Genomic DNA, 23,065 nt, shown 5'->3' with positions numbered 1-23,065 from the left:
AGCATTTTTTAAAGAAATTTATCTGAATATTACTATGTTAATTTTGATTTTTATCTATACCTGTCTGAGCATCGTCTGAAAATCGGCGTTGTTAACAAGGTCCAATTCTTTGGATGTTTGACAGTTTTTTTAGACTCAATTTGGTTTGGTGATTCGGCTTTTTATACATCATCCGAAAGCGTAATAGCTATATTCGTTGGACAGATTTAAAATTAGCATCTATCATAATCTGAGAAACAATTGTTTGTGAAAGAGTTTTTTAAATAAATATATGTTCTACTGATTTTAAAATAAGTAGCCATCAAAATCTGCTAAAAACATTTGTTCAAACTTAGAACTACTGATGTCAATGCTTAATATTGCCTAGTTGCACATTCTAGTCGACATTTTAAATGGTGTCATCACATTTTTCAATTGTTTTATTTTCAGATATGGCACTTTGCAAATACTGTCTGGCCGCAAAAGACGAAAGTGCGTTTATGCATGAGAAAACATTTTATTTTATTTTTTCAATGCGCTCTGTACTGTTCTAAATAATTGAGCGACTTGTTTGTTGTATTCACTGATAATGTTTTTAAATCCTGCCTTTTGTTGATTCATCATTTATGACACTCAATATTTATTGCAATTTTTTAAATTATTGAGCCTCATTGATTCATGTTGATTCATTATTTATGATACTCAATATTTATTGCATTTTTTTTATTATTGAGCCTCATTGATTACCTTGCAATACCTACTTAGCAACTCCAAAATGTGCCGGAAATTTTATCTCTCGATTGCCTTCTGCTATCTTTTATCAAAGGACAGTCAAGGTTAGAAAAAGAACTAATTTCATCAACCATTTCTGGTACGGTATAATTTCACTTAACTTTATGAACGTTATAAATGTAAGTTGTCTTATGACTAATTTTATGTATGAAGATCAAAAAAATTGGGTATTGCTGAGTGAATTATTGGCTTACAGGTTTTTTGTATATATGCAAATTTTATTGCTTGATTTTATTGTAGTTTTTGCATCAGCTGTTTTGTCTTATTTTGGGGAGGGGTCTGAAACGTGATATAAAATTTTCGGAAATACATTTTTGTTTTCTTCTAACGTTTCAGTTTTTGCTCATTGAAATACTAAACGTAAATAGGGCAATTCGTTTTTTAAGATTTAATATAGTAAACTATAGTAAAATATAGTGAATATAGTAAAATATATACGGTCTTGAGTTGCCAAAAAAGAGCTTCGCTCAACAAAATAACAGTCTGGAATGTGGGGAGATAATACAAATGGACTTTCCTTTGACATGACTGTTAAGGCTTATTGATAGCTCCTCTGAGATTCGCAAGTGAATACCGGGTACTGGACTTTTTCCCCTTAAACAACTTTGTCCAGAGGACTCGTCTGGACTCATCTCTACCTTGTTTCATTATGTATTCAAACTTCATAGTGTTCCTGGAGGAAACGAATATGTCTGGGAAGCCCAAGGTCCTTGGTTTGAGTCTGGCCTGGACCTTTTTTTTCAAACAGGATATGTTCGGCTTCTAAAAAAAATTTCGGCCAATTATTTGTCTGCTTGTCTGTTGTCGATTTCGTTGTCACATCTTGAAATTATTTTTTCTACGCGCGATTTTTTATGTTGTTTTTAGTGTTTGAATTAAGCCTTCATTTTGTAAGTTTACTTGCCATGACTTTATATTTCCTTCTTGGTTTTACTTGTTTCGCTTAAAACATTCCTAGGCCAAATATATTTCGACTTATTTTTCAACGGCCTAATGATCTAATTTTGGGACGTTTTATGATCAACACTCTTTTAACACTGTTCTCCACACTTTTTCAGTTGGTTGAATGTTTACCAATCTGTTTGTTGAAATTTCTTTTTCGTTTTGGAATTTTTTCTACTTTTTGCAAAATTTTTAGTTTTCTCAGAAACCTTTCTTGATTTTCAAAAAAGGAGTATCAATTGAAAGACCGCTTATTCGTTGTGTGTCTGCATACTCGCCTATAGTTATTTTTTACTTCCCCTGTCTACGGCCTTCGAAAAAGTATGGGGAACAGTTTGACCAGATTTTTGATTTTTTTTTTCGTTTTTCTTGAAAACTACCTCTCGAGTTTTGGTTTCAATGGATAATACTGTTTTCAAAAACTTCCCTGCAAAAGTGGCTGCGACTAAGTTTTTTTGCACTCAAAGTTATGGCGCTCGGAATAGTCGAATTACTTATTTTTGACCGTTGTTTGGATCTTTTCGGTTTTTTCTCGAAAACTAACATCTCAAATCTGATATTGTCAGTTCAATGAGATAGATGTTAGTGTGAAGCTCCTCTTTCTCAAAGTTTATTTTATCACTTATTCTCACTAGTTGTTTTTTATCGAGACTTGTGAAAGTTTTGGTTCACCTTGTTTCTTTCATTATCTTAAGTTTTCTCAAATTTTTCGACTGTTTCGTTATGTTTGTTTGGTATCGCAAGTGGTGCGAAGCTCCGCTTCGCCTATGTGTAAAGACTATTATAGGTCGTGATGCTTTTTTTTCTGCTGTTTTTGGAAGCAGTCACGCCCAAATTTAATTTTTCCTGTATGACTTTTGATTTCTTTTCAAGTTCAATTCCTTTTCTTTGTTAAAAAAGGCAAGCTACACTATCGAACAGCATGTCTGGAAAAGCGTGGTCGGCCTCTAATTTCGAAAATGAATTTTGATTTTTTACATAAGAAAAGCTTTTGTTATATTATGAACTCTCTTTTTTTCAACCTAAGTCGCAAATATTGTTGCGACGCGAAAATTGTTGCGACAAAATGTGTTCATTTTGATCAATAACCCGCTATTTAGTACAGCCAATGCTAAGGATATTTACACAGACAATTATATTACAAATAGCACTTAAGCTTCAAGGTATCATGGATCTGTAGCGTAGAGGTAGACCCGCAACAAATTAAGAGGGTTCGAACCGGTACAGGGTCGGATCTTATTAATGAACTTTTCGTTTACTAGTTTAAATGCGTCCACTATATTTTTGAGGCATGTTAGTTGGTAATTTTTTTCAAATTGACTGGTCTTGCTAATGCGTCATAATTGGCGTGCGTTGCTCAAGAAATTTTGTAGTCTCAAAGTTTTACTCATTCAGTTTTTCACAGTAGCGTTATCGGTCATATTTTTACTTTTGTATGCGAAGTGCAACTTCGCCTCTGTGTAGATTTCCCTGAGGGCTGAAAAATTTACCGAGTTTTCACAAATTGGGTTAGTTTTATTGAAAAATTTAATCATAAATTGTTCTGAAAATTCAAAAAGCCAGTGTTTTTTTGTTTTCTGTTCATGCTTGAAACAATGGTGCTTAAAATCTGTTGACAGCCTCTTTCAACCCCGCCCGGAAGAAAGACGACTGCCAGAATGGCTTCACCAAATCCTTCTTTGATGCCCAGTTTCAAAACCAGAGAAAACAGGTGGGACAGGTTTTTGACGATTACTGCTACACGCACGATCTCTCAACATGGTACTGCTGCCTTGACGAATCATTACTTGATGGAGTATCCTACATAGAAAACTATACAATAGAAGAAGTGTAAGTTGTTTTTTTTTCTATTTAATCTTACTTTCTCCGCCTAAACTCGCAAAACCGAAATAAAAATGTGGTAGTTCGATTGGTTTAAGTTATAAGAAGAGCCGGTTTAAATTGGACGATTAGTTTAAATTGGACGATTGGTGTAAATTGGAAGAAGCGTTTAAATCGAAATTTTTGATAAAAGCGCGTCGTTGAGTTTTTTAAGCAATTTTGAGCAAAGTAAGTTCAAAGACCCTTCACCTTAATTAATTTTGACAAACCCTTTTTTGTAAGATATATACTTAGCAATCTCATAATGCTAACAAACAGAGGTGTATAGCCGATATATGAAGCCATTTTTAATATTTTATTTTATATTTTACTAAGTAGGGATATAGGATATAAATATTGGCTCCCAGTCATTGCCGCCCAAAAAAGCAGTCATTTCTGCTCCAGTCATTTCCGCCCCAAAAGCAGAAAGGAATGCTTTTGAGGCGGAAAGCAGGGGCGGATCTAGGATTTTTTTGAGGGGGGGGGGGGGCGGATTTTCAAAAAATTTTCGAAAATTTTGACTACCTTTTTTTTGTTTTTTAGGTCGACCAAATTGATTTTCTGAGCTCTCGTAAAGCACTAAAAGGTCCCTGTTTTTGCCAAATTTTTGCCAAAGGTCCCGGTTTTGAAAAAACAGGTCAAAAAAGCCGTTTTTAGGCACTTTTTGAAAAGTTTTGACAAAAAAAATCGCGTTTTTTTGGCGCGCGCTCCCCCTCAAAGTTAGTATATATTGGCGCCTAAGGCGCCTTTAGAAAAATTTTAGGGTCGGTCGGCAAAAAATGGATTTCTTAAAAAGTATCAAAGGGGGGACCCTTTGGGTCGGCAGGGGGTCTAATCCCTGAGGGGGGGGGGGGCGTCCGCCCCCCCCCCCTAAATCCGCCCCTGGTGGAAAGGATTGGTCACGATAAGTATTAGGTACATGCAAATGCGACAGAAAGGATTTCAATGTAGATCGAGCCTTGTTAATTTAAACAATGATGATCGCCGTTTCAGATCTGATAGAAAGTTACAAAGCTGTAAAATATGTCTGGGTCAGGGTTATAAGTAAAGTACTTCATTTAGAAGGTAAATGTGGATTTATGTTGGGAAATTACTGACCTGTCGTTGAAAAACAGAGGGGGTGGCGGATTTTCAAAAATATTTGAAAATTTTGTCGACCTTTTTTTTAAGTCGACCAAATTGATTTTCCGAGCTTTCCCAAATCACTAAAAAGACCGTTTTGGTCAAATATTCTGCGCCGAAGGCAAAATTTTAAGAAAAAGGCGCGCGCTCCCCCCTCAAATTTTTAAAGTAGCCTTTAGAAATTTTTTAGGGTCCGGCACCAAATATGGATATCTCAAAACAGTACAAAAGGAACCCTTTGGGGCTCTTTTTCCTTTTCCCCCACCTGCAAATTTTTACATATACATTTGTTGTACACATTCTCCGATTGTAATGCAAGTTTACATACCGACTAATAAAGCCACGACAAACATATTTGGTCTTCATACTCAACCTCGTAAAACCACTCGTTACACTAATATATTGAAGCTCGTGTGAGGTGGGGGAAAAGGAAAAAGAGCCCCCTTTGGGTCGGTAGGGGTCGAATCCCTGAGGGGGGGGGGCGTCCGCCTCGCCCCTAAATCTGCCCCTGCCTTCATCTTCTGACATGCTCAATGTCTTGAAAATGCAAATAAAACTAGATTTCAGGTAGTAAATAGGAAAAGCCCGTTTCAGATTGTAATTGTTTCAAAAAAATTCTCAATTTTTTCGGGGCCGTGAGCGTGGTTTTCGCCCTAGTTTCTGTCGGTTCAATTTCTGTTTTTTTTTGGAACGCCATTTTTATCTGATAGGGTTTTTATTGACTTACTTTCTACAGCATGTGTTTTGTTCCATTTTAAATAGTTTTTTTACTACAACTGAAATTTAAGCAATTTGTAAACTTACGAAGTCCAAATTTTTTTTTTCGTTTCTTTATTGGATTGAATCGTGAAAATTCTTAAAACTTTGAAATTTTTTATGACAACAGTTTTGTTTTCGGCTCAAACAGGTTTCGACCCATAATTTGTTGCCGCTCGGTAATTCATTTTCAATTATTTTTAAGGCTGTTTATGAACTTCTTTCTTTACAACCATGAGGTTTTTGTAGCTGTATCTTATTCAACTTTTCAAGATATTTTTTCAAATAATTTTTTCAACTTCTTTTTTCAGAGATTTTTTTTTATTGGAAGTGTTGCGAAGCTCTGCTTCGCCTCTGTTTTCAGCTTGGCTTCACATCTTAAATTCTTTTTCTAGTTTTAGGGTGATCGTTCTCTTAGTTAGTTGTGGGGAGAAACTGTTGACATGGGCCCTGTATTCCTGTACGATCGTAACTTTTTGTTTAATTGGACATCAAAATTATGCATGCATAGTGCTATATCCGTGCTTTTATTGATGATTATTAAAATTGTCAAGACAGATTTTTGGTACAAAGGGTTCCGGTTACTGAGTATGCGGAGCATGGCATGTTTGATTTCAGTCCACCGTGACTTGAGTTATCCCCGATGAATGAATATCAAACAACCTAGATTTAATGAATCAATTGAACATAGCTTATCTTAAAGAAACAGCGATATATTGTTTATGAAGCAAAATTTTGGTGATTCTCGGAACCAGGTGCGGTTATAAGGGCGATTCGACCCTGAGATTGCTCAAAAGGTGACATCTTACAATAAATTTTAATGCCAAAAATTGACAATTTACGCTAAGTTTGAAAGAGAAGCACGTACCGAAAATTACAAAAAAAAATCATTTCAGAAAGTGGGTAGGGCGACAATTCGTCACAAGGCATTGGCAAGTAGAATACTCTTGCTCAGCTGCGCTTACATCCGGAACGAGAGGAATATTGCGCGTGAATTAGTGTTCCCCGCTTAATCTACTGTTACGAATTGTCGCACGTTACGAATTGTTGCTTGTTACGAATTGTCGCCTCACGCAAAAAGTGTCCTGAAACAAATCTTTTTTGGCTTGTTTTTTTTCTCAAAAATATACCTGCGACCATAGTGCTTGAGACAATCACTTTAGTCGAATTGAAAATCCCACCTTAATAAAGTCTTAGATTCGCACCTGCTCGTACCGGTATGATTGTGATAATGCATGATGATATTTTGCATGAATTTGTTTGTGGTTTAGAAAAGGAATAATTTTGTCACCGGATGAGTAAGTGAAGACTTATTAACGAAACCGCTCCCAGATAAACTCACCTAGACTGCCTCAATAAACTGCGATTGGTCTATCTTTTATTGCATTCAAATTAAACATGAACTTATAACACTTCAATGAATCGTGTCAGTTTTCACTTTGGATCTTATGGGTTCCATTTATTGATATATTTACAGGTAGCTCATTTCGCCCCTACTATTTAATGTGGAAGGGGCAATTTGCCGAAAAAAGTTAGAGGGGCGAAATTTGTGTAGACCGACATTACTTTTTTCATACATATTTCTCCAATAATTTGAACAATGATACTAACATGATTGATTTTAGGATGTATACTTCGCAATGAGTCTGGTACGTTAAGCCTCTGCTACCATTCATTGATCAGCTATAAAATAAAGCTTCTGTTAATACAATTCTCGTAGACTGCAAGCTACTTCTTGTGAGAGCATTAATGGGTCATAATTTTAACAAGTAAGCTAATTTTGCCATGCTTTGAAGCTGTACAATGTGGAATCATATCAAGGCTTTATTATAATTCGGATTCCGTTCCGAGAGAGAATCTGGTCTGAATATATTTAATTTCTTGAAGAAAAATTTGAAGAAAAATTTCAGGCAATTTGGGTGTTCGGATAAATTTGAAGAAAAATTTCAGGAAATTTGGGTGTTCGGATAAATTTGTTTGAAAAGTTTTTGAATGGCATCTTCCAGCGTCAGTCACATACATTTCAGTGCAAATTTTTGTTAGAAAAATAATAATAGTTTTTGAGCGACGGTTTCATCTTTTTTGAAGATAAAAGGTAGTTAACATGCAATGATCGTAAGTAAAATTTTGGAAGTTTGCAAATGACAGCTTGTCATTTTGCTGGAATAAATTGGGCTTGCTTTTATGCACTTAATTGTGCGCGGCTAATCACTCCCTTTTCCAAATTCGTCGATCACTATCACTTCAAACTGAATTGAGGTAGCTAATTGGTTCAAATAATTCCTTACTAGACTCAAATATTTATATATATTAGTTTTTCTGAGGACTATAACTTTGTGGTTAAATAATTAAAGCATAATCGATTATACAGGACAGCTTTGCACGTGTTAAAAAAAATAAAAGCATAATCGATTATACAGGACAGCTTCGCACAACCTGTTCCATCCATTGAGCCTCAGATTAGGGAGGGTTGTTTTTCAGAGAACAAAAAACAGCTGAAAATATGGTTCAAACTTTCCCCCAGACTTCTGCGAAGACTGTAGACAGTGGGATAAAATATTAAGAGAAAAGGGGATTATGAAGGCACACAGGGGAGTGGGTGGTTTTTACCGTTGATTCCCCGTTTTTGAAAAATGTAAATTTTTCACAGCGTGTCAATAAAAAATCCTGATCCAATAGATAATCATTGCCCCTGCAACAAGGAAGGGTATTACAATTGGGTTCTGGACCTTTTTTTCCCGTTAACAACTTTGCTCAAAGTCAACCCCACTTGGAACTCGTTTAAACTTTTGTACTTTTGAACTTCATTATTTTAATTTGTTTTGGTTTTTCTAGTTGTTCCTTCTAGTGTTACAACTTTCGAAGTCCTCTGTGATAGTTGTTGAGTGTCTTGCTGTTCAATCCTATACTTGTTGTATCGCAAATGGTGCGAAGTTCAGCTTCGCTTGTGTAAAACTTATTTTTATCGAACAGGAAATCTAGGCAAACATGCCAATCAAGAAATTTGATTTTAAAAATCTTTAGAGCTTTAAATCCCTCCTTTAACTTCAAGGAGCACTTGTAACTACACTGAAAGCTGCTTAGTACAAGCTTAATCCATGTGGCAATTAAGCCGACAATCTTTGACAGACACCAGTCGAGCCGAAAAATTGTTTTATTTTTTTTTCAATCTGATTGACGTCTTCCCTTATTCCTCCCTGATTCAAGTCCATCCTTTAAGCACAAGCATACTTTAGAAGATCTAGTTTGGTGGAGAAAACATACCCCTAGAAATGTTTCCTCCACGTGCATGAAGGTGGTGGAAACACAAAATATCTCACTCCACAGCAAGTCCATCATGTGTACAGATGAAACGCTTCACTAAATTATCAAACTGTATTTTTGTCAAAAACAAAAACTTGAAAGCGTCAAACTGCATTTGATAAAATTGCCAATAAAAACATACAGAGCTGCAAGAAGTAAACTGTGAATATAAGTGGCAGATTATGTAAGCATAGAAGGAGCTGCACTTTGCACCAACACGCGAAAAAACGGCAAAAGTAGCCCTAAAACAGTGAAAAAAAAACAAAAAACAGAGATATCTAGGGGAAAATTGATTTGGAAAAAAAAGTCAAACAGCAACATATATATATATATATATATATATATATATATGTATATTTGCTTTTTGGCAGGTTTTTTTTTTTCAAATCGATTTTCCACTAGATCTATTTGTTTTTTTTTGCACTTTGTTTTAGGGCTACTTTCGCCGTTTTTTCGCGTGTGGGTGCAAAGTGCAGCTCCGTCTATGGTCTGTGTGTAGATATGCTGCCACTTATATTCACAGTTTACTTCTTGCAGCTCTGTATGTTTTATTAGCGATTTTATCAAAAGCAGTTTGACGCTTATAACGCCGTTTTTGTTTTTTTATTTTTTTTACAAGAATACAGTTTGATAATTTAGTGAAGCATTTCATCTGTACACATGATGGACCTGCTGTGGAATGAGATATTTTTGTTTCCACCACCTTCATGCACGTGGAGGAAACGTTTCGAGGCGTATGCTTTGTCCACCAAACTAGATCTTTTAAAGTATGCTTGTGCTTAAAGGGTGGACTTGAATAAGGGAGGACGTTAATCATATTGAAAAAAAAAAAACTTTTTTTTCGGCTCAACTGGTGTCTGTCAAAGATTGTCGGCTTATTTGCCATACGGATTAAGCTTGTACTAAGCAACTTTCAGTGTAGTTCCAAGTGCTCCTTGATCCTTGAAGTTTTAGGAGGGATTTAAAGCTCTAAAGATTTTTAAAATCAAATTTCTTGATTGGCATGTTTGCCTAGATTTCCTGTTTGATAAGAATAGGTTTTACACAGGCGAAGCTGAGCTTCGCACCATTTGCGATATAACAAGTATAGGATTGAACAGCAAGACTTTCTACAACTATCACAGAGGACTTCGAAAGTTGTAACACTAGAAGGAACAACAAGAAAAACCAAAACAAATTGAAAATGATTTTTTCAAGTTCAAAAGTTAAAAAGTTTAAACGAGTTCCAAATGGGGTTGACTTTGAGCATTCAATTTTTTAAAAAATTATTAGACAGTCTCAGCAATCTAAATAATATCAAAAATTTATAGGAAACAAAATATTAGGGAACTAAGCCGACAGCCAATTAGCTGAAAATCATCAAGAATTGCTCGGCAGTCTTATTGGAAAACATACATGTACTACCCGAATAGTATCCACGATAGCCACATAGGTACTGAAAACAAGGTGGTATAAACATATCGGAAACGAAACCAAGAGCTAAATCGAAAGCCGAAAAATCATTAGCAAAAAGTAAAATCGATGTTTCATAACTATTTATACACCCAATCAATCAAATTGAATGCATGTCATGACAACAGGATGCAAACTAGCATCAGAAAAAAATTAACTTAGTGAGCGTTAGTGTTATGCTACGACAATTTTTTTTTTCTAACCTAAGTCGCAAATATTGACGCCACTTCTGGGGCACCTCTATGGCTTTTCGATTACATGTGCTTCAACATTCCAATAGTAATAATTTAACGCAGTTGATACATTTTAAATTCATCAAATGAACCGAAAAAAAAGCTATATGTTTCAAACAACATAATAACAAAAGCTCGATTTTGGAAATTTTTTAATTGAATATATCTCGCTTTTTTTGAAAAGCATAATTTATACACAAAGTGTTTTTATGCTTTCCATATTATCACATGCATAATTAGTGTGGATGTCTTCAGTATTTTATATTCCTTACTATTACTTGCAAAGTTGTGTATATTAGTATTTGGTGCCACTTATGCTGCATGGCATTGGCAATTTGTTAGCAAATGCAGCTGCTTCATTTGTGACTAGTGTTTGTTGCCGGTTGTTAAGCGTTCGTGGCCGAGAGGGCAGGGATCGAGACTCCAATTTTTGAGGTCGCAGGTTCGAAGCACATACATAGCAAAGTTTTACTAATTCGAGGCTTATTTCTATCTTTTCTTGTTTCACTTTATTTAACTGTTTTTTTTGTTGTGTTCTCGCTTGTGTTTGCATGCCCAGCTTCGCCTCTGTGTAAATGTTAGTGTTATATCGCATGTGGTGCGAAGCTACATTTCGCTTCTGTGTTTTGCCACCTTAATGCCACCTTAGCTTTCTCGTCTTAGCTGGCCACAGCTATCGTTGAAATAATTGATTTGCAAATTGTCATTGTTCGTTGTCTCAAATATTTGCTTTTGTTTTTGAAAAAATAGATATTTCCGCAGATTTCAGTAGGCCATTTCAAAACATTTCATATTTTCCGGAAAAAAAAATCAAATTCATCGTAGCTTAAAGATTACCGTCGATTTTATGAGTGATTCATATTTATCTAATTTTGGTTTCTTTGCACTTAATTTCTCTGGAAGCCTTAATTTTTCGAGGTTTCTTGAAGCAACCCCATAACCCGAAAGTGGCTTTGATATGCTATTACATTCATTGGACTACGAGCTTTCGTTTGTTAACCTGTAATTGTGGCCCAAGTTCTGTACACACCGTAAGTGATGTCAACAAAACAAGTAATCTGAAAGTGTCAGAGAAAATATGTTCGGCGTTTTTAGCCCGACGGGAGTTATTTCCGAAAGTTAGATTTTCAAAGCTCAATATAAACTTAAATTATTATGTCTAATTTGGTAGACACAACCAATTTGAAAGCCTTATCAAATCGGAATACAAACTAAAGGGTTCGACCGTACAACCCCTCCCCCCCCCCCCCCCCCCCCTTAACCAATTTAGGAGAAAAAATGGATTTTTCATAAGCTAACTTTGATTATATCTAAATTAACTAAACTAAATTCGCTTAGGGTGGGGGGGGGGGGATGGATGATTGTATGGTTGATCCAATTAAATCTATAATTATCTGTTTTGGTAGACACAACCGATTGGAAAGTGTTATCATATCGGAATATAAACTAAAGTTATTTTAATCTAAGTTGGTAGAAACAACCGGTTGGAAAGCGTTATCAAATCGGAATATACACTAAAGTTTTATTAATCTAATTAGTTTCCACAGCGTGGAGGCAGAATTTTGTTGCGGCTTAAGCAATCATAAAGTTATCTTGACTTAATGCTGTAATTTGTATTTTAGCAAACCTGTGTTTGTATTTTTCCTTTCTAATTTTTTCGCTTAAAAGGTTAATTTGGATTAAATGGTTTTGGTATATATTATTTTGGAGCAGTCAGCTAACTTTGCGTTGCTTGAAAGAAAAAGTTATTATTTTGTCTTTCACGGGAATTTCAAACCTTTATATTGCAAAAATTTTTTTTCCTGACAACGATTTTTTGTCGGTTAATTTGACATCTACCCAAGCACTGTCGGCTGAATTGCCGCTAGTAATTTTTTTCTCAAGGTTTTTTCAACGCTGGTGATTGTGTTTTTCGAAATGTTTTCCATGAATTGAGCACCATTCGGGACAATTTGTAAATGTAGTTTCGACTTTTTTGTTCAGTTTTTAAAAAATGCTTGTTGGCTGCCGTTCCAGTATATCTCCGCTATCTTCCAATGCTATTTTTGTGCGTTATCGTAAGTTATGCTAAGCTCCTCTTCGCTTCTGTGTGACAGGTTTTATTTTCAATTATGGCATAATAATTTCAACAAGACTGCTCTTATCAGGACGAAGCCCTGAATGTTCCGACTGCCTTTTAAGGTCTCTGGAGCAAAAAAAAAATAAAACAAAAAAATTAAATGAAATAAAATAAATAAAAAAATCAATTATGACAAACAAGCTTCCTTCAAACAATTTGGAACGATTTCTAGGACAGATTAAATATCTGCTGACGCGTTAATAGCGCGAAATATATCGCGAGTTAATTGTCCCAAATTAGCCAAAATGGCAATCTTTAAACCCTTATAACTTTACGAAAAGTAATGACAGCTGAAATATCTTTCAAATTTAAGCTCAGGACAACAATACCTCTTGAATGATATTTTAAAATTCCGTCGAAAATGGCTAGATTTTTTTGTTTTGCTTTTTCTTCATTTTATCCCCACGCACTAAGGGTGTGTTTAGTGCCTCGTTTTGTGATAATAGGATTAAATTGCTCGACTCAATTCAATTTGGAACGCATTAAATTGCTTCTTACGCGTGTCAATTTTACTCACTGGGTAATTTACAAAAAACTTTACAAAAAATAATAGAACTTTACAAAAAATAATAGTAGGTAAAATATCTTTTTACATTTCAACTCAGGAAGTCGATATCTTAGATGGGGTATAATTTTGTTCGTCGAAAACTATTATTTCGATTGGTGAAAATTGACTGCATAAAAAAACCACTCCGAGCATAAATATTTCGTTTTCCTCGAAAGTCGGAACAATAAAAAACACACCAAGCATAGATATTCGGCCCTTTTTTTTTGAAAGTCGGAACAGTTAAGTGCAAAAAGGGAAAATTAATTAGGAATATAATTATCTAAGCTATCGAGACCAACGTTTGGCCTAATAAGTCGAAGATGGCACATTTCGCCTCTCATTTTTACAGAATTTAGTGTGTAAGATATTAGGGGCGAATTGTGTGTGGGAGAATTGAGCCACTAAACTTGAAAGGGCCAAAGTGTGTGTAGACCGAACAATTGTCACCGTCCACATTGCATTCAGCAAATTGTTGAATCAAAGTCTTCACTAAGGATGGCTTTGAGTAGCGAGCGAGTTTCACCTCGAAGTCCGATACGCACCCTATTTGTCTACAAAAGGAGCGATACAGTGTGCTTGATTAACTCAACTCATATTTGTAGTATATCTATTATATTTTTAAATGCGAGCTTCACTATCTCGCCATGTTTGAGTATTTTCAACGTATTTTTTTTGCCTGTTACGAAAGAATTTTTTCACGTTTAAGCTATATCGTACATTGCAATGTTTAAGAATTTTTTTTTCGATTTTCCAGTTTGATATAAAGGATTGTTTCATCAGTATTGACATTAGCAATCCAATGATGGGATGCTTTATGGATTCCCCAGGGATTGCGAATCTTTGCTTCGTGTTAGTCGGAAACGTTTATAATCATTGAGAGTGTCAGACCATATTAACCGGAAAAGAAGCGATCGTAAAAATATATTATGGAGGTGAATTTTCCTGCTGTGTTAATTTTATGTTCAAAATGAAACCTTCGTTTTTCCATGTTTAGAGTTTCTCAAGCTGGAGCTAAACCTGTGGTCTGGGAGTCCTTCCCCGTGGATTACAAAGCATCTATCGTGAATCTACAACAGTGCGTTTCATTCTCGACGCCTGCCAGTGGAGCTGCAGTGAAAGTGCGACTGAACTACACGACTGAAACAGAGTTCGGAATCAGAGATCGATCTGCTCTGTATTACGCCAACTTTGCTAATCCGAACATGCCTTTTACCGGTGAGGGCGCTTTTCCGTTATAACCCCCCATTTCTCAATCACTCATATTAGATATATTAAGTAAGCTATCATATTCATGTGGACAATTCAAAGAAATGGGAAGAGTTCCACAAAAAGTAATATAAAATCTATATAAAATCTAAACTTATTTATCATTGTTAATGGTAAATATAAACAAAACTCATAAAATCAGGCTCCAGAAATAATAAGGGAACAGCTAACAATTCCAACTGACCTGCAAAACGCTGCGAAATTGAAGATCTTCAACAGTAATGAAAAATACTTTCAAAAAATACTGAAAAAAAATGGAAGTATCAAAAATGTTAGAAAAATCTAATTTCACAAAAGCAGTCGAGAATCTCAATCACAGTAGTGATTGTGTTGTTATTGATTACCGAGCTGCCACTAAATTTAAAATACGTAGGTAGACGCTCAAAAAAAATATATACGAACTTGTTGTCATTAAAAAATGTTGAGCGATTTCAAAAATAAAAAATCAATTTTCGCCAATATGCTCAATATGGTGAAAATGCAAATAAAACTACTTCTTAGTTTATCTGAGGTAGTACTTATTTTTTTTTATTATATCCTAAGAAAATTTTTTGTTTTATTAGGATATGTCCCAATTTTTGTCGGCTGATATTCCGTTTTTTTTTTATAATGAAATTTATTTTATCTGTTAAGCTTTTCAAGCAATTTCTTTCCAAGCTTAGAATTTTTCACCCATTTTTTGGAGTTTTTCATACTCTCGAAAACTGCCCACCCAAATTTTAGATTTTCCGTTCAATTGAAAGCACGAGGTGTGGGAATCTCCCTTGCATAAGCGGCTACGACAAGTTTTTCGAAAAGTTATGATACTCAGAAAGTTTTTTTTTCGGAGAGATTTTGGGTTCATGCGAAGACCATGTTGTGCGAAATTCCTCTGCATATGCGGCTACGCCCATTTTTTGCACACAAAGTTATGGCTCCTACAAAAGTCAAATTTTGGATTTTTTTTGATAGTTTTTCGAAATTTCAGTTTCTTATAACTACTCTCTCATACCGCAAATTTGGGTTCAATAAAAAAATGGTGAGAAACCCCGCAGAAGTGGATACGCCCTAAAGTTTTCAGAAATAAAAATATGGTCTTCGGAGAATTCAAGTTATTGAATTTTTGACCGCTTTTTGGAAACTTTGTCTTTTCTCGAAACCTACCCTGCCAACTCTCAGCTTATTGGTTTAACCGAAAAAGGAAAAGACTCTCGGCGTCTTTGCTGCATAAACTGGTACGCTTGTTTTTGTAGAAAAAAAGCTATAACATTTTGGAAAAACAAACATGATGATTTTCGTGATCGTTTTTCGGAATCTTAGACTTCTTAAAAGTCAATAAAAAACTACCCTACCAAATATGAGATTAAAGATTAAATCGAATGAACTGGCTGTGAAAATTTTTTCCTGCAGAAACGTCGACTCCTTAAGTTTTGTAAGAATTAAAAAACGCCCACGTTTTGAAGTTTTTGCCTTTTATTCAAAAATGTTTGCAAATTTTTTTTACTCCCAGACAAATTTGAGATTTAGAATTCAATCGCAAAAAGGTTATGAAAATATATTCTAAAAATATCAACTATGTATCGCCAGCTTGACTTGTTCTGTTACTTTTGTTTCAAGCTTATTCGAGAGGGATGGGTCCGAGTGTTTTCGCCTTTTTCGAGAGCGGGATGGGTCCGAAAAAATTTGATTTTAAAAACTTTCTACTTTTTATGACTAGTTTAGTTGGCGAAATGAGGGTCGACTGAACTTTTTTCGCCTTCTTAGTTAACGCTCGTTCATTGATCTTCAATGTTTTTAAGGTTGTTTGTGAACATCATCTGAGCCAAAGATGTGGAATTTTAGTTGATAGTTTTTTCGATAATTTTTCTCAGCTTATTTTCGAAAATATCCTTTTTTTTCTGTCAACATCTTGTAATGCAGTTTTTTTTGTATCGCAAGTATTGCGAAGCTCCGCTATGCCCTGTTGTGGTACTTTTTAACATCGGCGATTGTCTTTTTGGGTGTACTATTGTCAACAAACATCATTCCAGACAAAATGTCTTTATTTTTGTGACTTGTTTTTTTTTCGTTTAAACAAAATTTTGACTCGGTGGCTTTGATTTCATTTTCTGGCTGCTGACTTGCCGTTCATTTTTTCTGCGGTATTGCAAATAATGCTCAGCTCCGCTTTGCTACTCAAAGACAATTCTGTCAAAGACAATTCAGCAAAAAGATGCAGACAATTGAGTCGCTGACAAATCAGTCAGTTTTTGAACATGCTAGATTCGAAAAAAAAAAATCGTAATTGGAGTTTTTTCTTGGTTTAACGTCGCCGGTGGACGCGCGTCGTCGCTTCGCGGCAATAACTGGTCCGGAATTTTGAATAGACCCCTACCGTCTGCATGCAAGCTTGCAACACGGCGCGACTGCACCGGTTACTATTAAATATTTAAAAAATAAGTTCTAATTTTTGTTGTAATTTGTCATTATTCGGCCCTAGAATTCATATTGGCCGAATCGTCTGTGCTTGAAATGTGTATAGATTCGGCTGAATTGTCTATGGCCGAGTTGTCTGGACGCGGCAGCTTTGCCTCTGTGTCAATTGTCTGCTTAAGTTTGATGTGTATTGGGATTGAGAGAGCAGTTATGTTGTTTCAGTTCAATACCTGATGAAAGATTCGCAAATATCAGTAGTCGACAACAACCTGGTCATTACAGTGAAGGCTTATGACAACCTTCCAGTTCATTACAATCCCAATTGGCAACTATGCTACTGCATCATATCATCACAACATTCAAACCACGTTGGTATTATTTCACCAATTAAGTAATGTGTCTGCAATGTTTTGAAGCTTTTTTAAATCTAAAGAAGTGAGACTGTGTGTTCTTTATAGCTGATTGCTAACACTAATTTAAGAAATAACCCAAAAAAGAAAACAGATCTTTAAGTTAAAATGTAAATGAAAGTTTATCGCACAATTCATTACTTAGCATAATAAAACTACTTCCTGTGAAATCGGGGATGATTAGGCACTTTTATAGTGCGAAGTGCCAGTAAGCTTCACTTATATTTTAGCCAATAGAACTGGTTTTTTATTGAGTTAATTCTTAAACTAGTTTCGAAAATCAGCCATAAAGAATTCACCTTTTTGCAAATGAGAACCAACAAAACAACAACAACAAAAAAATCTTTTCTTGCGAATTGGAAGTTTTATAAATTTTTGCTTAACGGAAAAAACTGAGATGCATCTTCGATCATAAGAAGCAAGTTATTCTATTTTTTGTCTTCTAATTTGATAATTCGAACAAAACGAGCCTCGAAATGGAGAGAAGCTAGATTCCTGCAAAAAACGATGGTTTAAATACAGCTGCAAATATCAAATCTTTTTAGTGCCAGATTAAAGATTTGGGGTCGAGCAGCCCCGATATAATGATTAACGATACTCACACCAAACTGCCGGCTCGTGATTCCTTTGAAGTGTGTGTTGCCCTTGCTGCCAAGTACCCGGGAACGTTCGGCTACAACCGAAGCTGCGAGAAGTTTGATCTGCAAGAAGGGTCACTTATATCATGTTAGTATTTTGTCGTTCTGGGTGAGAAATTTGAATTCATAACTCTTCGCTTGCATTAAGAAAACATTAATTGTCTTTGCATTATCTAGGTTGTTGTAGCCAAGTTAATTTGATGAGCACAATATTTTGAGCTAACATAGCAGGCGAAAAAATGTGTGTATTTCATGTTCTAGGGACTACAGTTGCTGTGCTAGTTATAGTGCTAGTTATAGCGTTAATCTTAGTGGTGATTTCTTTCGCCTTCTTTCGCTACCGAAGACTATCCAATGGCAGCCATCTTGATCAGCAGTCATCGACACAAAAAATTCCTACGGACGATGAAGAAATTTCAATTGGAGATAAGCAAGACAACCATTACGCGCAATTGAACTACGAAGGTGTATACTGTTATGATTACGATTCCATATCTCCAGATATTCCACAACGTCAGGTAAAACAATTAATATCAAATGTTTCTAAATGCCAATGAACGAAAAGAAGATGGGGCAGAAAAACCTGACTGAATTTGTATCAAAAATAGATTTTATTTTTTCCCAGCGTTTTCTTTTTGAAATAGGTTATTTTTATCAAGAAAATAGCGATCATAAAAAATTCTCGAAATTCAACGAGCCTAAAGGCGAATGGTTGTCATGTTAATAACAAGGTGTTATTAACAGACCTATATTTAACATGTTATTAACACAATGTTTTTAGTAATTCGAGCTTTCAATTCAAATGCAGTCGTTTTTTCATATTTCATCGGAAAAATGGGTCGACTAGGCCTCTACTATTTCCTCCAGAGCTAGATTAGAATGGTGTTCCTCAATTCTCGGAGTCACCTATGGAAAACTTCGAAGTCATTTGGGCGCCCAGAAGGCTGGAAAGCTGGTTTTTCTCTTTAAACAACTCACTGAGTGATTTTGAAACTCAATTTTGTTTTTAAAGTGTTTTTTTTTTCATATAATTAACATGTTAAAAACGTTTTAGTTAACAATATGACAGCCCTGTAAAGGTGATATGTTTTTTTTCTGTAAAGGAATCATTTTTGGTGAATGTTTTTTTTTCCAGTTTTTCTCGCTCACGGTTTGTTTTTTGTTCCGACAACTTTAAGTAAATTGCGCTTTTTACAACGCGTTTTGTCTAACTGAAAGAAGTTCTCATGAAGATCAAAGTCAAACGTAGTATTATGTTAAACACATATCAGACGTGATAAGGGTTTCAAAAAAGATCAAAATTGTCTCATTTTTGAGAATAACTGGTCGGAATTTTTCCATTTTTCAGACAAATTGACGCAAAATTTACGAATAATAAGACTAAAGAACGAACTCTGAATTTAGCTCTTCTGCAGTTTTTGCATAAAATCATAAGCAGTATTTCTCATTTCTGCAGCCTCATTTCTACAACTAAAAACGACAAAAAATTTGGCTGAAAAAAAACTTTCTTCTCCGATTGTCTGCAATAGTTTGTCTTGAAATTTCTCAACTTCAGTTTTTTTAGTCGGAACATTTTGTGCGTTTTTGGCATTAACCGATTGTTGTTGTTTTAATTTTAGACCCTTGAAAACAAACCACTGCTTGATTCAGTCAGCTCTACAGATTCGGCCATTGGTCAAGATCTCTCTTCCGCCCAGACTGACAGGGACGGAGCTCCTATGTACCAGGACTCAACAACTGGGAATTCAAGTGGTCCATCAGAAATCGGAAGACGCGATAGCGATAACAACAGGGCGTACAAAGAGAATAGTGGTAGTGATTCGGGAGACACGAGTAACTATGGCTCCCAAACGTCAAGTAGTTTCTCAAATACATCTGAAGAAGATGCTAATTCAAATGGTGGGGATGCTCTGAATCAGGCGTATAATGTACCAGGGTTTAATCGAAATCTAACGGAACAAAGTGAAGTCGAACCACTGAGCGAAGAAGGTTCAATTGAGGTTGGTTTTTTGCTCTCATTGTTTTTATAAACCGCAAATGTGGGAGTAATGTTTTCAAATAAGTTTTTTTTAAAAGTTTTTAATACGAATCAGCTAGTTATATTGAAAAATGGTTTGTTTTTCATAAACTGCAGAATTTAATTCACATTGAAAAAGTTAATAAAGCATCTGATTGCATGCATTATCAAACTATTATTGCTGTTGGTGTTCCATAGTTTGGAATTTGGACAGGTTCATTTCTATGACTCGTGTAGAACAGTTTGATGAAGTTTCGAACTGTAGTTTGTTTTTGATTACTCATGGATGAGGTCATTTTAGTTTGATATTTATTGTTTTGAATTTTATAAAGTGCTATTGCATTTTCTAATTTGCGATTGCAACTTACCGAGGTTTGAAAACTTTCAACCAGAAAGAGGTTTTCATTGTGGAGGGATTGAAAATTATCAGTGGTGTCACTTAACTTTGGATCAATTCTGATAATTTTTGCGCTAAAATACATTTTTTTATTCGGAGCTCTGAAAAACGGTATGTTTTTCTCAAATTTTGGTAGAAGTTTAATTGTAAAAAAATTTCTGTGGAGTCTTTAGACTCCCTAAAATTTGTTTTCGATGGTTGGATATTTTAGGGGGTTGAGGGTCTATGAAGAAGTGTGTTTGTGTTGCGCCCTGGGGGGGGGGGGGGGGGTGGTGCTGACAATCATGTAGTGCAGAGGAACTTCAGATTAATGTAACTTCAGCAGAGTAATGTTTTTAGGTAACTTCAGCGACAGATAGTAGGAATAAAACAGTGGACCTTTACTCGTCGAATAAGATGTAATGAGACGAAATTGTGTGATGAGTGTCATATTGAAAATGATGTTGAAGATACTCGTGTGGATCCTTTGACGTTTCATTGAAATTTAATAATTGAAGCGCGCCTAATTTTGTACAAAACTGAAACTGGTATTATTACTAATTTTCAAAGGTCAATGAACGTAGTTTAGACACCTAAATAGATCTAAATTTTTTGTCTTCTTTTTTTCAGGAAAAATTTTAAAATTTGATCACACTCATTTTCGAAGTTCAGCTCATTTCTTTTGTTAAAAAAAAGGCAAACTCGGCTATCGAGCTGCAAATGTGTAAAGGTTAAGAAAAACGTGATTGACTTCTAGTTTTCAAGTGGATTTCAATTAGAGGAATAAGCGGAGTTTTCTCGAAATAGATTGATTTCATCAAAAATATGTCGATCATAAATTGTTTGAAATTCAAAGAGCTTTACGGGAACATATTTTTTCTTTGAAGTTCGAATTTAAAAGATTTTTTTAATTAGTCAGATTTGTATGTGTTTTCTTGCAGCCATTTACACTTTTCCAACTGTCTGTTGGCTATGTTTTATATTTTCTATATTGAGTCAGAGGTGTGATTAATTTAATTTGATCATATTTAACTTATTTCTTTTTTTTTAATTTGGTATTTTCATTCAATTTTCATAGCAGAACTTATTTAAATTGTTTTGATTGTTTGAGAAATTAAACGATATTTTCAAAATTGAGACAAGTTTGAGTGAATTCTAATTGTTGACAAATATTTCAGAGATGGCATGAACAATATGAATAGCGATGTTGATACTTTCATGCACAATTTCTGTAAAAGTTGTAAAACTGAAATAGAAGAACCAAATTTGCAATTCAGGTGCTTGACGTGTCCGGATGAAAGCGAAAATCACGGAGCGACAAATTGTGCAGTTGTGTTTTGCAACTTCTGCATCATTCCTCATACAAGGAAAAATCATATAGTAACGGACAACAAAGGCAACTTTGCGATCGTTTGTGAAAAACATAAACTGCCATTTGAAAATTTCTGCGTTGAATGTTGCGAAACCCTATGTAACAGATGTATCAAAGAACATTTGAGCCAAAAACATGAAATTGTGTCGTTGGAAGAAAAAGCATTGGAGGTTAAACAGTCTGTGCACCAAGAGTTGGGAAAATTAGACGATTGCTATAAACCAGTTTCCCTGGCTTCGGATAAAGTTAAGCAACAATGTTCGAAATTTGACGAGTTTCGAGTATCTTATGAACCCGATGCACTTTCTTTAAATTTGCAAAAAAACTATCAGCGAAATAGTAAAAAAACTGTGTCATCAGTTCCGAAAATCAATCTGGGTCGCTTGAAAAGTTATCGAAAGTTTTGGTAGAGTCGAGCGAAACTTTGAACTCACAAATGAAAAATTTGGAGTCTGAGCAAACAGAGCTAAGGACCTTATTAAGCGATTCAGATGCAACTTTAGTTGAAAAGGTTTTGGTGCAAAAGTCGACTGATCTAATTGGAAAAGTTCGCGAAAACGGAGAAGATACTATGCCTATGATTTATTCTGATCTTGCTAAGCTGCAGAAGGAATTGGTATGCGAGGAAAATGTTTTAAAACATAAAATCAAAGGCGTCTTGGATGAGTATTTGAGCAATTTAGAAGGGTTGACTAAAAAAACTTTGAATTTATACAGGCAGCCTATGGTCTACCGAGAAATGAACAATGCTCAGGTCTGCATGGCAAAGTCAAGGAACTTGTTTTGTGTCGCTTCTTCTACGAACAGGGGAGTCGGTGCCTTTTTAGATATGTACGACATAAATTCTGAAGAAATATCCCAGGTACGAATACCGGCATTTGAAGATTGTTTCCAGGTCTTTTCAGGTTTCGATGAAATTTTCATAAGAAGTGATAAGGATTTATTTACTGCTGTAGCAAGCCCGAGCCATTTGAGAGAAATAAACACAGATAATTCGGAAGATAATTTTCTGACTTTTGCAAAACATGATGAAACAACACTAGTTTACACAGAATCGTGGCTGTGCGAGGTGCTGAAGAATCTTTTAAAACGACCATTATATATTAAGAAACCCTTCATCAATACAACCATTTCTGACTCTCAATTCTTCTTCTGTGTAATCGAAAAACAAAACAGCATCATTTGTGGTCATATCATCAGGAAGTCTCGGAAGGTCAAGTCAAGTTCCCTTCCACCATTTCAACTAGCGAAAATTGATTTGGCAGCTATTGAAAAGACTTCGGATGGCTTAGTTGCCGTTGTGTGTTGTTTGGATACTTGTTCATTCGAATGGGTTAAACTTGACGATAATATGAACGCTACTGGACCTAGAATGCAGAAACAATTCGACATCAAAGCTAAAGTAAATGAAGTCATGTTCTTCAACTCTGATTGCTATTTGAAAGTGTCAACGGGAACTATTCTCAAGTATGCCTCATTTTTCGGAG

General features: G+C 35.2%; 1 protein-coding gene across 2 annotated transcripts; it reads left to right on the top strand.

Moving 5' to 3' along the window:
- Positions 1-408: 408 nt before the first annotated feature.
- Positions 409-21,238, top strand: LOC134840337 (uncharacterized). 2 transcript variants are annotated; one of them, XM_063856098.1, is made up of 9 exons: positions 409-815; positions 3,333-3,543; positions 6,723-6,749; positions 14,100-14,320; positions 16,988-17,133; positions 17,721-17,901; positions 18,075-18,331; positions 19,433-19,813; positions 20,567-21,238. In XM_063856098.1, the coding sequence occupies exons 1-9, from the start codon at positions 755-757 to the stop codon at positions 20,627-20,629; spliced, it is 1,548 nt and encodes a 515-aa protein (XP_063712168.1). In that variant the 5' UTR covers positions 409-754; the 3' UTR covers positions 20,630-21,238. The 2 variants fall into 2 exon arrangements, with proteins under 2 accessions (XP_063712168.1, XP_063712169.1); XM_063856099.1 differs by lacking the exon at positions 6,723-6,749.
- Positions 21,239-23,065: the final 1,827 nt, after the last annotated feature.

The sequence above is a fragment of the Symsagittifera roscoffensis genome, chromosome 2 (genome assembly GCF_963678635.1).
Source record: "Symsagittifera roscoffensis chromosome 2, txSymRosc1.1, whole genome shotgun sequence".
In the NCBI taxonomy this organism is placed as follows: domain Eukaryota; kingdom Metazoa; phylum Xenacoelomorpha; order Acoela; family Convolutidae; genus Symsagittifera; species Symsagittifera roscoffensis.
Note: the sequence above shows the minus strand (reverse complement) of the source record. Positions and strands in the feature narration are given on the sequence as shown.